Source organism: Triturus cristatus, chromosome 11 (genome assembly GCF_964204655.1).
Source record: "Triturus cristatus chromosome 11, aTriCri1.1, whole genome shotgun sequence".
Taxonomy (NCBI): domain Eukaryota; kingdom Metazoa; phylum Chordata; class Amphibia; order Caudata; family Salamandridae; genus Triturus; species Triturus cristatus.
Genome location: NC_140594.1, coordinates 430,503,399 through 430,521,438, shown reverse-complemented (window position 1 = coordinate 430,521,438; position 18,040 = coordinate 430,503,399). Strand labels below are relative to the sequence as shown.

General features: G+C 44.1%; 1 protein-coding gene across 6 annotated transcripts in view; it reads right to left on the bottom strand.

The window, feature by feature from the left end:
- The window catches only part of AAK1 (AP2 associated kinase 1), a 362,789-nt gene that overhangs the window by 273,020 nt on the left and 71,729 nt on the right, over window positions 1-18,040 (bottom strand). For all 6 annotated transcript variants that reach the window (XM_085636284.1, XM_085636286.1, XM_085636279.1 and 3 more), the window contains exons 6-8: window positions 6,855-6,976; window positions 5,013-5,094; window positions 4,163-4,295 (exon numbers count right to left, since the gene is read on the bottom strand). In XM_085636284.1, coding sequence (XP_085492410.1) covers window positions 4,163-4,295; window positions 5,013-5,094; window positions 6,855-6,976 — 337 coding nt within the window. The remainder of the gene's footprint in view (window positions 1-4,162; window positions 4,296-5,012; window positions 5,095-6,854; window positions 6,977-18,040) is intronic.

Sequence of the window (18,040 nt, the reverse complement as noted above, 5' to 3'; positions counted from 1 at the left end):
ATATTAAAAGGCGACCTTCTCTATCTTTTAAAGTTTTGTGAGAGAAAGTTCTGCAGATCTTACAATTAGCCACCTTATGATCAGGATACAGACAATAAATACATTTCTCATGGGGATCCTCAGAGAAAAGTCTTGACTTTCCGCAAGATGAACAAGGACGGAAAAGAGATTTCTTACTTGCAGACATGATGAGAGATAAAAAACCTCAAACCAGATGAAGAACTGAGCAGAGCTCAGGGAGACTCCCTTCACACGACGTGCGGTAGAAAATCTGAGGGCCTGAGCCTCTGAGGAGAAGGTTCTAGAGGGTGCTAGCGCCTGATTGGCTGGAGTTTGGACTATAAAGTGACAGTGATATGTTAGCAAAGTGATTCTTTTTCTCTATGCTTTCCTATGTCTCAATGCTATCCTATGGTATTTTTAACTTGATATGTTATTTGAACTATATATATATGTTTATTTGGGTATGTATATACTCTTATGTGGTTAGGTATGTGTATATGTATATATACATGATACTTATTGCTTTTTATATATACCGTGGGACTCCCACTTCGACGACGGGGAATATTCAAGCATGTGAATCTATGAAAGACACCCCAAATACTGGAGAAATACCGGTTCAAGCTATTAATACCGGCACTTTGGTAAAATCCCCCACGTGTGACTGAAGCTAACACCTTGACGATTTCAAGCATAGCGCAGTTTGAAGCCTAGCAACAGAATAAGTTCTATGCACTGCCCAACTGTAACGGAACCGTATTGGTGAGAAAGTAACCTGCAATTAAATTGCCTTGATGTGGCTAATTATCTGCCAGCAGCATTGTTGATCTCAATATGCACCTCAATATGTAAAGGGCTGATTATTAATGACGGTATAAGGTTTAGAAAGTATGGCAGTTAGGGAAACCATCTATCAGAAGAGCGCCGTATAGACTGAGATGAACATCTGAAGTCGTGTATTATGTAAATGTTCTTTGGAGCGCAGTCTGTGAGGATTTGAATTTGCACTCCAGAGTTAAGGCAGGGTGGAAGCCTCAGGGAGTGTTTAAGTATCTGCTGTGCTAAAGTAAAACACGAGGGGAATGTTACTGTCAAATCAAATGTAATGAAATGTTTTGCCCTGAAATGTGCTGGATGAAAAGAAACTGATTAGTCATGTTAAAGAGGGAAAGATAAAGACTTCTTCTAAACTTCATCAAAATTCGGTGTAGCGTCATTTTTAAGTGGTGTTGCGTTAGATTGCGAGTTGGGTGTGATGCAAGCACGATATGCCTTACTGGAATAAAAGCCCTGTGGCCTGAGCCAAGCTACCCCAAGGACGTTAGGTCCAACAAACACTTTTTTCCAGTTTTTCATGGGAGTGCATGTGTTTTGTTATTCTCCCTCCCATGTTGTATTCCCCCTCAAATTTGCACACCCTTTACTCTCTGTATTGCTCCCTTCAGCCCATCCCTTGCTTTCTCGGTCCCGCTCTGCTTCCTTTGTGGCTTTTTATTCCTCCCTCTTCTCTACCCCTCCCTGCGCTCAATGACTTCATTCTTCCTACCACCCCCACTCATCTGTTGCTCTCCTGCCGCTCATCACTTTTTATTTTCTTGGGAGGTTCTGGCAGCTGCAATATGCTCCCAACCTGCTTTTTCCCCTTCAATAATAGGAGAACCTTTTAGTTTTCTTATTTCAAGCTCCAAGATGGGTGTTCAGAATCTTGGAACAATAAATAAGGCATATGCATGCATTGTGATGCATACGCGCACATCCATCAGCATGCTGTGGCCATTTAAAAAAAAAAAAAAATTGTCAATGTTGCTCAGCACTGAAATAAACATTGGCAAAGCTAAATGTCTGGCTAATGACTTGCAAAGAGATGTACCAGCTTTGCCAATGCATTGGTTTTATAAAGATGCTTGTGATTGCTGCCTGTATTTAGTACACTTCTGAGCTTTTTCAAATTCTACGGTATACTGTGGAATCTCTGTGCTACGCTGGGAGCAAATCTTGCTTTGAAGTTGTGTTATTCCTGCAAGAAATCCAGCTCAGAATTTGTGCGGTTTTGCAGGGTAAAACCCTCTGAGATTCTGTGAGTCCTTACCAGCAAATTGTGATCAGTTACTCTGAGCCCCGGTTGATTTTTCCGTAGTATATTGCATGTGTTGCCTTCCTGTAGCATATGAATTCCTCTGCCCCTGCCCGATTAAGTTCTACACTTCTGCAAATGATGACTAACCATGATTTTCCTTTAATTGTGGGAGTGACACTTCCATACTGGTTTTAATTCTCCATTTTGTTGGGATACTTTTCAACTATTGAAAATGAGATCATGATTTCCATATCCTCTTGGAGTACAACTGCAGTGCTATTTTCTTTCTCAGTCTACCATCTCTGTTTTTTCAGATTTCTGGCCTGTCCCTGGATATTATTCTTTAAGTTACAGTCAGAGCTCTGAATTTTGAATTTATAAACATTGTTAAGTAAAGTCTGTTTTTTTTTTTTTTGTTTTTAATCAGCCTCGTTCAAATCAATGCCTTCCTAATGTTAAATGACAGGGCCAAAGTTGTAATGAATTAGTTTAAAATTAGTGTGAAAGACCAAAGGCTTTAAAGTTATGATTGGAATAAATTGTTAGAAAATTTAATTAATAAAAAAAAAAAGTCTGAAAAAAGTGCAAAAACATACAGATACAGGTTAGGGATAGGACTTTCATTAGGGCAGATGTTGGAGTTTTCTTTAGGATAAGCGTACAGATTAGAGTAAGGGATAATGGTGCATTAAAAATAGGGTTAGATCTAGAGGGGAGGTAATGGTTTAGGGCTATTGAAAAGGAGACACCAGCTTTAAAACCTATATGGACTAAGGACCAGGAAACACAGTTCTTGATCTCCATTCCATATCCAGGGAAAAAGAGGCACTAGACTCAAGCCCATCTAGACACAAATCAATAGACATCAGCCTGTTCTCATTCCATATCCAAAGAATAACTTATATAAGCTTCTAATTCAGCTTTAATCAGGACCACGTTCTTCCTCCATATCAAGGCTAAAGGAGCCTCTGACTCATTAGTTGCAAAGTGTCTAAATCACCCCAGGTGCTGTCTCGCTCTATATTATTATTAAATAAATAGATAAATAAACAAAGGAATTAAATGAATAGATACTTCGTACCCAAGGGAAGGAGACACCAGCATCCAACCCAACTGTACCTATACGAAAAGTACTCTAGCTCCAAACTCATTCAAACGAGGGGAAAAGAAAGCATTACCTTCTCCGCCTTCTATCCCCACGAGTCTTTTTATTTCATTAGTCTTTATTCGATTAAAAATCATAAAAGACACAACATCAACAAATATACAAAACCCACATCAATAAAATACATAAAAAGATATAAAATATTCCAAGACTAATATGATAGCATAAAACAGTACAAAGCAATAATCCACAAAACATGGAACCCAATAATAGATTTTAAGTCTGCAAATGTTTCCTTCTTATGACCCAACACAAGGACCAGAACTTCGCCACGGCAACTACAATAACCTCCTTTGTGTCGCACTTAAAAATGTGCAAAGCTGTTTGCGCAGAACTTATACCTAGCTGTTTGCACTGGGGCTTAATCCACTTCATACGGGGTACTCTATATGCTGGGCAAACAAATAGCACATGAGGAATAGTATCTGGAATCCCTGGGCAACAGTGGCAGGAAGTATCCATATTTAAACCCAGATTTTGGCCCCAATGTTTGGCAAATGATTTTAAAGGTAAACATCCGACTCTGAATTGATGGTCTTATGCACAACCATCAGATTCGTCCTTACTAGAGAAGTCACAAGCCTCTAACCCAACTACAATCAGGCAAAAGAAAGCATTATTGTCTACATCCATGAGAAAAGAGACTAACCACGAATCCAACAATTGTTAACAGAAAGAGATGCATTAGTCTGCTGATAAATGACCCACCTCCAGTGAGGGCAAGGCCTCCACTAGTACACAGCTGCTGTTATTCCCTGTTAAGAAGCTTACTTGGCCACTCGCCCACCTCCAGTAAAAGTTGTGATGCTGTAAGAAGATGCTCCTTTTATAGACTACCACTACCACCCTACCCTCCTTCCTATTTAGTGCGTTGCCGTTTCCCTGCAAGATCAGAAAGGGCATATCACCCAACTTACGAATGAGGCAGTGCATGTTGTGGGAGTAGCGGGAGTTGTCCGGAATCGTGAAATTCCCATCACAGATTGCCACTTGACTCTCCCCGAATGGCAAAGTGAAGTAACACAGTTTGTAGAGAAGGCACCCAAGCGCCTGGGGAGGGAAAAACAAGAACCAATATCAAGATATAGATATTAAATACAGTTTAGTATGGGGGAAGGGAGAGGAATCACATGAAGGGATGACAACAGGAAGTACGGGAAGCGGACTTGTTCACATTTGCAAAGAGCCCCACCCATACCGCATAAAATATGTTGAATGAATCATGAAACAAGACCAAGTGGAGGGCTGAGTAAAGAGAGACTGGACACATCTCATACAAGCTGCCATGCAGCAAGCGAGGTTTGAGTCAATCCATTACAAAGTCTATTTCCTTTGTGCAGCACTGAGATTCCTAGCAACCGAAAATGTGTCAGTCAGGTCATAACTTACTCATCTATCCAGGCCTCTCTGCACTAAATTACTCAGCTCTAAGCTACTGCGGATAAATAATTTAACTCTTTGCAAAGGTAGATGCCAGTGGCACTCAGTGGCCAGAGAATGGCAATGGCGAAGGGTATGGACAAGACAGATAAAGAATGTTACAACAACAACACTGCCAATAGCCTGTCAAAGCATGAGCATGGCCAAGGGCTCATAGGGGTCTTTTGACTCCACCGTCAATCGTTAAAGGGGAAACTAAAGGTCCAGGTAAATAATTTGGGATTAAAGCTGGTAAAACATTTGCTGAAACCCTAGCAGATGAGAGTTATTCTTAATTGTGGACGAACACTTACTGGACTCCCAACCTTGGCCCCGGAGTGTACATACCCAGATATCAGCCTTGGTTGTGATAACTTTGCCACTGTAGAGGTTTACCATTTCAGGAGCACGATATGACAAAGTGGTGTACCTGCAACATGAAACAGCAACAGAGGGTGTAAGATTACCTACTCATTGTTTTACTTGCTAGCCCAAAACAATCAAACAGGTAGAATATACCCAATGGAGAGTCACCCCAAATCAGTCATCACACAGAGCACTCGGACACTGAACTACGGAAAATGAGGGCCAAAACTCACTGAGGGTCTACTTAGGCCATGTTTCCTACCTGTTTAACCTACAGATTCCACATAATGTTCACCTCTAAATCAGATGCCCTAACTCGGAGTGCTCTTTAGCAGCCAAAAGCTTTTTAAAATGGTATTTCATAGATGCCCAACAATATTACACACCGAGCACATGAAGCGCATTTCACACACCGCATTGTGAAGTCAAAGACAAAACCTAAGCATCGTGTCCCGCTTTCATTTCTTTTCATGTTTCCCGATTGCTGTTACAATGGGCTCCATGTCTTATCCTCACAATAGTTAATCACACATAGGGCTTTTCGTAAAGTCATTTTGGAGTAAAAGAAAAAGTAGTACTCCTGGATGAACTATTTTACATCCTCTTACATGCTTTTGTGAATTGGCTTCAAGACGTCTTAAATGCAAATAAAATGGGAATTTTCAGGGTATACTAATATGCAATTAGTACATTAAAGGAATACGTTCTGTCCCCTTTGCAATTTTACTAACAGGGAATTAGTCGGTTCGGGGAAGGTTCACAAAGGTATGTAAAAGGAGATAAATAAGGACTCCTGCAGCATCACTCTTGATACTCATACGTGCTTTTGTGACTAGTGAGGTTATGGACAGATGCTTAATTTCGGGGTGAATAATCTTGGATTCCTATTCTTTCTATTGTTATGACATGAAAAATGGATTCTGGGATTATATTTCTCAGGAAATAACAGATTAATATCAGCTATTTCCTTTTTTAAATGTATAGGATAGATTTCCCGCCATCCTGTAATGCTTATATCTCTTAACTTGAACCATTATATGCTGTACCTTACCTTGACCCTAATCATTACCCATACCCTTCAAATGATTTACTTCCTAAATTTTAAATTTCCAGATGCTTTAAAGCCAAAAATATTTAAAATTCAAGATTTATTCCCCCTAGCTAAAAACACCACACCATAATACCCGAGTATACTCAACAGACCAGAATCAAACAGCAAACTTTTGGCCCTCTATGGCAAGTTAAGTTTAAAACTAGGGCCTCATTACGAATATCCTCTTAATTCTGATTAGGGCGGTAAAAGGGGCTACCTGCTCCCCCAGAATTAGCAGTTCCGTGGAACCAGAACATTTCACACAGATACCCCAAATGCTGAAAGCAAACTGATTCAGTAGGTGATATACTTGGCAGAAATCGAAGAATAACTAGTGAAATCGGGCTTATTACCCCTCAGGATCCTAAAATTTAATATCAGGTAACCCCACCACCAGAGTTGTCAATGCTGCCTGCATCTGTAATGCCTGGGTCTTAGTGGGACAAATTGCATTACCCTACACTTCAGCCTCTTTTTGTCTTAAACTTTGCTGACTGGCATTAAAAATGCTTCAGGACTTGATAAATCAGCGACATTTCATAACATGGTGTCCCTCCTTCCTCATCAGCTCAAACATTTAGTGGATCCAACCCATCATAACAGGCCATCTTCCGGTTTCTATTTTTCTCTACAACGTCCCTGGTCTTGGTAATGGAACATTTGGTACGGGACTGTCAGAATAGGTGTGTGTGTGTGGGGGGGGGAGAGGGGGGGGGGGGGGGAAGACGCACTTCTTGATTTCTTCTTCGACTGCATTGACTCCTTCCGCCTGAGGGTTCTGAAACTTGTTGGTAGCACTGCCGAAGTCGCAGAGCACATAGTGACCGCGATCGTGCAACAGGATGTTTTCAACCTACAAAAGGAAGCATAATTAAATGTATTTTTAGGCATACACACTTTTAAAGCGCATGATTGCAGCAGAAGAAAATACAATTAACTTTTTGGCAGATGGTGATTAACAAGAAATAGGAATAAAAAAAGAAAGTTGCTTAAAAGATTATTTCTTCATGATCACGAACACACCAAACAACCTCCAGCAGCTGTTTATTGATTAAATCATCCATGCTCAAGGGACAGGCAGTATGATATGTAAATCCTCAATGAAGCACTGCCCCTTGTTAACTTCAGCAATTACCAGTGAAAGCTCTAAAAATGTCATGATCTAAAGCCTAAAGCTGAATTTATATTAGTAATGAAGCCTATTAACTGGAAGCGAGCATCTCTCAAAGACGTTCATCAACTGGAGACACACTTGGACTTGTTTGGATGTCTGTGGTGTGCTGTTGCTCATATGCTTGAAGGCTGATGTAGCACGGAATATACAGTACATTTAGGTAACATGGTGTGTTACTAAAATAGGGTGAAAGCAGAAGCTAAACAATATATGATCATCTCCACACCTCAGTCCCTGGTACCTTTTTTTTTTTTTGTAAACAAATCTTATTCGTCAAAGACACATTCAGCGAAGCTCTGTGACCCAGAGACTTCAACAGCATCAAGAGACAACATACCAGCTTTGACATTTTTCTCATGAGATATCTTATGAAGATTACAAAAGAGACCTGCAGAACCAAGGCAGTCCCCCCACTTAAATAAACATAAAACCACCCCCCACCCCACCCATCGCACTGTCCATCTAGTCAAGGCAGCAGATCTATTCACGACTACTATTCTGTTCTCTCTATGAACCATGGCCCTAAGACCCCGCTGCACCCGATACACCAGTGTGACATGGTCCTTTGAAACCGGGAGGAGATGGTCCACCACCCACACAATTATTCCTCTGAAATGGGCTCTAATTCCAGTCCCTTGTAGTCCGCCCAGCGCTTCCAGATTTTATAATGCTTTCGAGGGCAGCCCCGTGCCACATAGATGGGGGCCTCTAGTCCCATACAGAAATCTAGACCGGCCTTCCAGACAGATATTTAGGGTGCGACTGTCGCCTTTCAAGCCCTCGCTATATCTCGCTTTGCAAGAGTAAAACCCAGGAGCATCAGATGGCGCTTATAGACATTGCCCCCCTATATCATCATCACATGCAGGAGCACCAAGTTAGGGGACCGTGGGAGATCCCAACCCAGCACCTCTGAAAGGCATGTCAGTACCCCCCCGCCAGAACCTAGTTAATGCAGGGCAATCCCATACCGTGTGTAGCAGCGTCCCCTCTTCACGCAGGCAGCGGAGGCAATTCGGAGAGGCCACCAGGCCCGCCTTATACAACCTAACTCTGGTAAAATAAACTCTGTGCAGATATTTAAACTGGATGAGTCTAAGGTTCACGGCGACAGCCGCCCCACGCGGAGAGACCAGGGCCTCCGTCCAGTCCTCCTCCTCCTCCTCCTCCTCCTCCTCCTCCTCCTCCAGCTGACCCACATCCTCCTCCCAAACCCCACGGAGATGCTGCAGAGACGGGGAGCAGTGAGTTACCAGGGACTGGTATATTCTCGAAATCTTATGGTCTCGTAGGTCCCCCATGAACACCTTTGCCTCAATTGGACTAAAATCGTCCAACTCCTCAAGACCCACCAGACTGGGGGAAAGGGCATGTCGGAACTGCAGATATTTAAAGAATTGAGTACGCGGCATATGAAAGTCCTTCTGTAGCTCCTGGAAGGATTTCAGAATAGGCCCCCTCATGACGTCCCCCAAAGTGGAGATCCCTATCGCATCCCAGTCCCGGAATCAAGGCAGGTCCGCCAATTGCGGCAGACCCCCATTTCTCCATAGTGGCGTCTCCCCAGTTAGGCAATTCCACCAACCCATCCTCCGCAGCGCCTGTCTCCAAATCTGAAAGACCAGTTCCCTGGTACCTTTTTAATAAAACTATTTCATGCTAATTTTCCCTGAACCATGGGTACTTATCATTAAGCAAGTAATGTTTTACAAATGATCCTAAACGCGGTTTAGAAATATTTAGATGCAGAGCAACAACATGTAGAAGGTTAAAGGGAGATCCGTATCAAATAGCACACCTGTAAGGTTTGAGAGAAACATTCATGTAATAAACAGAAAATCAAGCTTGCCCTTTTTTGCAGATAATCAGTGGAGCACCCATCAACAAGACATATTGCACTTAATTTCAAAGCTTTTTTACAAGCATCTGTGATTCGATCTTGACTTATTCTGGAATTACCTGAAGGGGAACCAACTCATGGAAGAAAGCTTTGCGAATTGGGCTCTTAAGTCTTTTCCTGGAGCCAATGACCAACCTTCCAAGCAAATTGTCAGAAAAAGCCAATCTATGAAGACCTCCTGGACAGGTATAGGCCTACTTGACCTGTTCTTTGGTAAGGATACTGTGGACAATGAGGTACTGCTCAAAAACCTTTGAACATGGGCAGTTGTGTCGGGTGCTGCAAAAGATATCAGCAATTTCTTGAAGACCATGCACATAAACATAATCAACCAGACACAATAAGGCATTGCACAGTAAGGGGAGCCTTTGAGGGACCAAAGCGGTCCTCCCGATCACCAGTTCTTAGTAATGTGCATATCCGCCTGTTGTCCAGATCATTACACATTAGCTAAGGCAATGGGTCCAGCTACCGAAAAACCTTCAAAAACCAAGCCTGGTCCTCATGCCTTCCTATTCTTAGCTAAGAGTAGATGCAGGTTCACTGTTGACAGGAGGCCTCTCTTTCAAGTCAGAGAATCCTGACTCCAAGCTAGGAGGAGAGAACACCTCGCGTAACTCACTTTTGATGAACAGCTTCACCACAAGGATATCTTGTGCGAAAGACAAAAAAAATAATATACTATAGTCAACCCTGAAATACATCTACCAGAGTAGAGGGCACACCTTGAGCTAGATGCAAAACAAGATTTATAAGTGGTGTAATTCATCTACACTCAATTGATCCATAGATAATGGATCATGAGAAACTAGCCTAAGTCAACAGTCAATATGCGGTCGAGCCTGGGACTTACAGGTCACACTGACGGAGGGATGCAGAGAAGAACAATTGTTACTTACCTGTAAACAGGTGGTTCTCCAGTATTGGTGTCTTTCATAGATTCACATGCTTGAATATTCCCCGTCGTCGGAGTGGGAGTCCCACGGTAAATAAAATAGCAATATATATAATAAAATATATACATAAGTAATCATATAATTAGCGCATGTAGGTGTAAAACACACATAGTGTACCTATAAGAGAAAACTCCATAGGAATACAATGGAGATAGACAAAAGACCTTTGTAGTCTATCTCTGTCATTATGTAAGTCCGAACTCCAGCCAATCAGGCGTCAGCCCCTCTCTAGAACCTTCTCCTCAGAGCCTCTCACCTCAGATTTTCGTAGCACAAGAGTGACTGTAAAGTGCATGAGGAGAAGATAGCCTCTGAAGGGAGGAGGGAGGGTCGCATGTGAATCTATGAAAGACACCAATACTGGAGAACCACCTGTTTACAGGTAAGTAACAATTGTTCTTCTCCAGTATTAGGGTGTCTTTCATAGATTCACATGCTTGAATATAGAATAGCTAGCAGTAACAATCACCATTGTTTCCATGCCAAAATAGATTCAACATATATAGATTATCAATCTTCTTATGCATTAAAACAGTATTGAACAACTGTAACATTGTAAATGCATAAAATACATATATGGAAACAATATGGAGGCGGGAGGAAGAGGCTCACCTTACTTAAAAAGATTGCGCAGCACTGCCTGTCCCACTGCAGCATCCTCCTCGCTTAAAGTTGCCAAGCAGTAGTGCTTAGTAAACGTGTCTGGTCGACCACGTAGCTGCTCTGCAGATGTGTTGCAAAGATACTCCAGCAAATAAGGCAGTAGATGATGATACTGCCCTAGTGGAGTGTGCCCTCACTGGAGACTGCAGAGGCTTATTTGCCCTTTGGTGACAAAAGACAATAGCTGCCGAGATCCAGCGTGCAATCGTTGGTTTAGTAACCTGACGTCCTTTATGACAGCGTCCATAAGCTATAAAAAGTTGATCGGATTTCCTGAAAGAAGCTGTCTTACTGATGTAGAACTTAAGACACCGCTTGACGTCCAAAGAATGTAATCTTTGTTCTGCAGGTGTCTGAGGATTGGCAAAAAAGGTCTTTAATATTACTGGCTCATTAATGTGAAAGTCAGTAGGCACCTTGGGTAGAAATGATGGATTGGTGCGTAACACTGCAGCATCCGGTTTGAACTGCAGGAACGGAGGTTTGATGGTAAAAGCATGGATGTCACTGACACGACGAGAAGACGTTAGTGCCAGAAGTAGAGCTACTTTCCAAGTGAGATATTTTAGGTCGGCCTTGTGAATGGGCTCAAACGGAGGTCTCATCAATTGTGCCAACACAACGTTGAGGTGCCACAACGGAGGAGGACGCCGAACTGGCGGAAATTTCCGGAATAGGCCCTTAAGGAATTGGCGGATTATTCTTGAGGAACAAAGGGAACTTGATCCGTCTTGCCGGAAACGGGAAATGGCTGCTAGAAAAACCCTTAGGGTTGCATGCGACAGTCCAGAACTGGCTAGGTGCAAGAAGAATGGTAGCAATTGCTCTGCCGTGGAATGTATCGGATGAACTCCGTTAGCAGCACACCAATGGCAGAATCGTTTCCATTTAAACTTGTACGTCCTGATTGTAGAAGGTGCTCTTGCCTGGGCCAAAATATCCCTACAATCCTGGGGGATGTCTAGGTGGGCGAACTCATGGTGTTCAGGTTCCATGCTGATAAGCTCAGTGAGGAGGGATTTGGATGACAAATTCTCCCTTCGCTCATTGTAAGCAGATCCGTCCGATGTTGCAGGAGGATTGGCTGGCATTGGGACAGGAGGAGCAGTTCTGAGAACCACGCTTGCCGTGGCCAGCGCGGGGCTATTAGGATCAGGTGGCAAGGTTGTCTCCTCATCTTCCAAAGAACCCGAGGTATGAGGGGTATTGGAGGAAAGGCGTACGCAAATAGATTGCACCAGTTTATCAAAAGGGCATTCCCTTGTGATTGCTTGTGGGGATGCCAGCTTGCGTAATTTCGGCATTTCCGGTTCTCCGGCGTGGCAAAGAGATCGAGTTGCGGACGGCCCCATAGTTGGAATATCCTCTCTAGAGTGGGTTGGTGTAACTCCCACTCGTGGGTCGACGAGGAGGACCTGCTCAGGGAATCCGCTAGGACATTGGATACTCCTGGCAGGTGGACTGCCGTAAGCAAGATCTGATGACTGAGAGACCAGTCCCAAATTCTTTGAGCTAGCCTGGAGAGACTTGGGGATTTTGTTCCGCCCTGTTTGTTGACATAGTGCATACAGGTTGTGTTGTCTGTCTGTATTAGCACTGACTCTCCTTGGAGCAAAGGCAGAAACGATTTTAGAGCCAGAAAAATCGCCATGAGCTCCAACTTGTTGATGTGCCAAGATCTTTGATGTGTGGACCATCTTCCCTTCACAGAGAGATCCTCCAAATGAGCGCCCCATCCTTCCAATGAGGCGTCTGTTGTGAGTGTTCTGTCCGGTGGCAGCGACAGAAAGGACATGCCTTCCGTCAAGTTGGCTGGAATTGCCCACCATGCGAGTGCTGACTTTATCTGATCTGTGACACATATCATGTCGTGGAAAGATCCCGTTACCTGACGCCACTGAGCATCCAGAGCTTCCTGGACAGGACGTGTCCTCAGCCGGCAATGAGGGATCAAGGCAATGGATGATGACGCCATCCCCAGAAATGATTTTAATAGTCTCACAGAAACTGACTCTCTTGATCTGATCAGAGTCACCAGTCGCAGCATCTTTTTGAGACGCTCCTGGGAGAGGAATGCCTTCGCTGACACAGTCTCCAGAGTTGCGCCCAGGAAATCTCTTTGTTGGTACGGATGAAGTTGGGATTTTTCCACATTTACGGACAGGCCTAAAGAGCGAAACACGTTCTGGCACAGAAGAGTGTGTTGTCGCAGGTGAGTGCTTGACTGAGATTTCAGGAGAAAATCGTCCAGGTATGGAAATATTTGCACTCCCTGGAGGCGCAAATACGCTATTACTGGAGCCAGTACCTTCGTGAACACTCGAGGGGCTGAGCGCAGGCCAAATGGTAACACTTTGAATTGGTAATCGTGTTGACCCACTCGAAAACGCAGGAACTTTCGATGCCGCTGTAAAATAGGGATATGAAAATAGGCATCCTGGAGATCTATAGTCGCCAGAAAATCTTCCTGCAAGAGTAAGCGCAAGATGTCTACCAGCGTCATCATACGGAAGGATTGGCTCTTTATATATTTGTTTAGTGCTCTTAGATCGAGGATGGGCCTCCACTCTCCGTTTTTCTTTGTGATCAAAAAGAACCGGGAATAAAAACCTTTTCCCTTCTGAGACACTGGTACCAGTTCTATAGCTCCTTTTTGCCTTAAAAGTCGGACTTGATGCAACAGTTCTTTCATGTGAGCTGGTGGTGGTCCGGAGGGTGGAGTGGGAGGAGGGAATTTGGTGAATTCTAAGGCGTGTCCCTTCTTCACAATGTCCAAAACCCAACGGTCCTTTGAGATGGAGGACCATTGGGAAAAGAACAGAGAGATTCGACCTCCAACCTTGTCTGTCCGGTAAGAGTCACTGTCTCTTTGATGCGGATCCTCTGTATGAGGATTTTCCTCTATATGACTTGGAGGTTTGCTGCCGTGATGTTTGCTGTTGCTGTCCATAAGAGTAACGGTTGGACCCTTGATTGTAAGGTTTGTATTGTTTATTGTCTCTTCGAAAACTTGAGGAGGTGCCGCGTCCGCGTGCACCACGAAAATTACTCCGCTGAAATTGAAGGTTTCCTAGTGATCTAGCTGTTTCAGTGTCTTTCTTTATGGACTGTAGAGCTTCATCGACGTGGCTCCCAAATAAAGACTCGCCGTCATATGCCATGTTTAGGATCATAGACTGAACCTCCTGACGAAAGGATGTAGATTTTAACCATCCTTGCCTACGCAGAACAGCCGCTCCGGCAAGCTGACGGAAACCCATGCAGGCGATGTCTACTGCACAATCGATTATTTCCGCCGATGCCGCTTCTCCCTCTTGGAGCAACTTCATTGCCTCCACCTTAGATGGCTCTGGTAACTCCTGAACCACATCCGAGATATCAGCCCAAACTTGTCTGTCATATCGTCCCAGGATGGCCAAGGCATTAGCTGCTCTAACCACTGTAGAGGCCATAGAAGAGAATTTACGCCCTATGGCATCCATCCGACGTCCGTCACGATCCGGAGGCGAGGTGATAGAAGATGCCGGATTTTTCGCCTTACGTTGCGCTGCCTGCGTAACGACCGACTCAGGTTTAGCCTGACCCGTGAGGCATGCTGGGGTTCCTATTGGTGCCTTATATTTCTTTTCTAATCGAGGCACCTGAGCTGGCAAGGTATTCGGTGTCTGCATTAATTTCTTGCCTTCTTCCCAAATAAACTCAACTATGGGAATAGCATGAGTCTGTTTGTAGGGTTGATTCTTGAAATCATAAAGGAAGCAATCTTCCTCCCTGCGCTCCGTTGTTAACTGAAAACGGTGTGATGCCCTTTCCATCAGTTGGTGAAAATTGGCTATGTCCACGGGAGGTGAATCCCCTGTTACTATCTGTGAGGGGGATGGTGTTTGTGCCTGGTAATTGTCCCACTCCGCCATATCATCATCATTGTCATCTACATCCCCATCATCATCTGGGATTTCACCCTCTTCTGGGTCCTGTGGGCCTTCCTCTACAGGCTCATAATGAGGCAACAACCTTTCCGGAACCTGTCGTGGAGGTACAGGCGGCATCTGAGGAGCAGGATTTACAATAGGTACCGGTGGAATAATTGCTGGAATCACCGGGGTTGACGGAACCTCTGAACGTTGAGGGGATAAAGGGAACCGTTGGTTGTAGTCGTCCAACATGCGTTGGAGATTAGTAATGAGCGACAGAGGAAGAGTCGCCGTTTTATGCTTCGGAGGGGCCTGGTGTATATATACCGGATCCTCATCCTCACTACTGACATCCTGGCACTTAATAACCAAGTCGGATGGACTTTGTGCCGTTCCGAAAGACTCCGGTAACCCCTCGGATTCCTGATCCGAATCTGTAGCGAATAATGGTGAGGGAGGCTGTGCAACTCCCAAAGGAATATTATGTTCCTGGCTCTCCGAGCCCACAGTAGGAGGTAATGGTGTCCAAGAAACTCCTTCCCTTCTTGTTTTCTGGGTAGCCGCCACACCGCGTATTCGTACCCTTACGAATGTCTGTGGGGATGTACTCGTCGACGGAGCCGTCGTCGAAGGAATGATGGTCGACGGAATTATCGTCGACGACGTCTGTGGCAACAAAATTGCCGTCGTCGGATTCGCCGTCGACGGAGCCGCCGTCGACGGGGCCATCCTCGACGGAGCCGCCGTCGACGGAGCCGCTGCCGACGGAGCCGTCGTCGAGGTCTTCGTAGACAAGGCTTTCGTCGACGGAACCACCGTCGACAGTGTCGTCGTCGGGATCTTCTTTTTCTTCGCCGACGGAATGGGCGTCGACGAGCTCGACGACGTCTTCGTCGACGACACAGTCTTCGTCGACGGAACCTTTACCTTCTTCGTCGACGTCGAAGTAATGGGCACAACAGAAGTCACCGCCCTTGAAGAACTGATGGTAATCGGCGACGAGGATAACGTCGACATAACGCTCGTCGACGACGAAGCAGCTGACGTAGTCGTCGGGGTCACCGTCGACGAGGTAGAAACAGCAGATCTCGTCGTCGGGAGCATCGTCGACGAGGCTGACAAGTTTTTCCCCGAGGAATGGGAAGTAGACGCCTCAGCAGCCTGAGAACAGTGTCCCTTAGGCGACAAAGCAGTAGGTGAAACCACAAAGGTGGCAGTTGTCAGAGGCAAAGCCAGCTTCTTTTTCTTCAGGAAAGGAGATGGTAACTCCTGCACACTACTGCGCTTAGAGGCTGGTTGAGAACGACCAGAAAAGAGACTTTCCACATCAGAGAGAGGGTTATCCTTGTCCTTCAGTCTCTGTAGCCATAATAGCAGGCGGCCTTCTCTGTCCTTTAGAGTTTTTGTAGAAAAAGTTCTACAAAACTTACATTTTGCCACCTCATGGTCAGGATATAAACAGTAAATACACTTACTGTGTGGGTCCTCAGAGAACAAACGCAGTTTTCCACATGAAGAACATGGTCTAAACAAAGATTTCTTACTAGAAGACATCCTCACTGACAAAAACTGAGCAGAGCTCAGGGAGACTCCCTGTCACACGACGTGCGGTAGAAAATCTGAGGTGAGAGGCTCTGAGGAGAAGGTTCTAGAGAGGGGCTGACGCCTGATTGGCTGGAGTTCGGACTTACATAATGACAGAGATAGACTACAAAGGTCTTTTGTCTATCTCCATTGTATTCCTATGGAGTTTTCTCTTATAGGTACACTATGTGTGTTTTACACCTACATGCGCTAATTATATGATTACTTATGTATATATTTTATTATATATATATATATATATATATATATTGCTATTTTATTTACCGTGGGACTCCCACTCCGACGACGGGGAATATTAAAGCATGTGAATCTATGAAAGACACCCTAATACTGGAGAACAGGTCCTACAGGCCCCTCCACCCAGACAGACCATGGGGCATATTAGTGCTACCATATAAATACTACGTGTTCATCAATAACCGTATGTATATAACCAAATGCACTCAATAGGCGCACGTTATTAGTCTAATTTTTCACCTTAATTTAGGTTTCTGCACGGAGTAGTACACGTGTGGCTGGATCACATGCTGTCCTGAAGAAGGGGTTAGGGGATACTTCGAAACATGTCGACAAAATTATAGGCAATATAACCACATAACAGTTATATTTTTCCTGTTATTAACCCCTTTTTATCTTACCAGCTAGGAGTAGGAATGCATTGTTAACTCACTAGTTAGGTATTTTTAACTAACACAAACACCACTCCCCCAACACTGCACAACACATAGTTTCACACAAAAAAGTGCTCCTACGTACATCTCGCAAGTCGTAGCACGCCCAACGCAGTAGATGCTTGGGATGGCCCCAATGATGAAGCATGTCACCTAGGGGCAACCCTGGGAGAGTGAGGGGACTCTAGAAAAGCATTTTCCTTTTCTAAATTGTTGAGGCTCACCAATTTGGTGAACCCACTGCCTGTTGACTTAGGCTAGTTTCTCATGATCCATTATCTATGGCTCAATTGAGTGTACTTTAATGATATAGGAGGACCTCCTTCTCCCTCTTATTCTGACAAGTAATTCATCTACAATCACTTGCTGCATATCCCCACTGTGCTGCCATGTTTCGCATCCCCATGTTTTTTCTTATTCTCTGGACACTTAGTAAATGTAACTTATAGTATGTATAGTCTCAATTGTTGGCTATGCATCCTATTGCTAGGTACAGTGCTCCTCGGCCCTCTAGGGAAAGGCTCACACTGTGAATATAGTCTCAATAGAATACAAGTACAGGCAAAGTCAACAGGTCTGGCTTGCATTTTGAGTCTCGATTAAAACACTAGAAAGGCCCGTTTCACTGACAAAAACATGACTTTCTTCTAAATAGAATGCATATACGTGATTAAGAATTTAATGTGTCATGATTCAGTGTACTTTCGATATGGAAAACAGTCACTCATACCTTGCAAAGCAAGCACTTTATTGGCGGCAGAATGATACACCAAACAGCCAATAGCATGAAGCAAGAGAAAAGTACAGCTCTGGATGGATGCAAACTCCACTCAAGACCTATTTTAAAGAATTGGTAACATTTTTTATGCAGACTGCTGCACTGTAAAGCCAGACCTAAAAAAAACAGCAACTGGGCCTCTATCATGCAGTCCTTATCTGCTCTGAAACAGGCATAAGTCGACCACCTAAAGACAACTAATGAATTAGATATTAAGGGAGAACCGTAGCTAACAATTGCATCGACGTGAATGCCA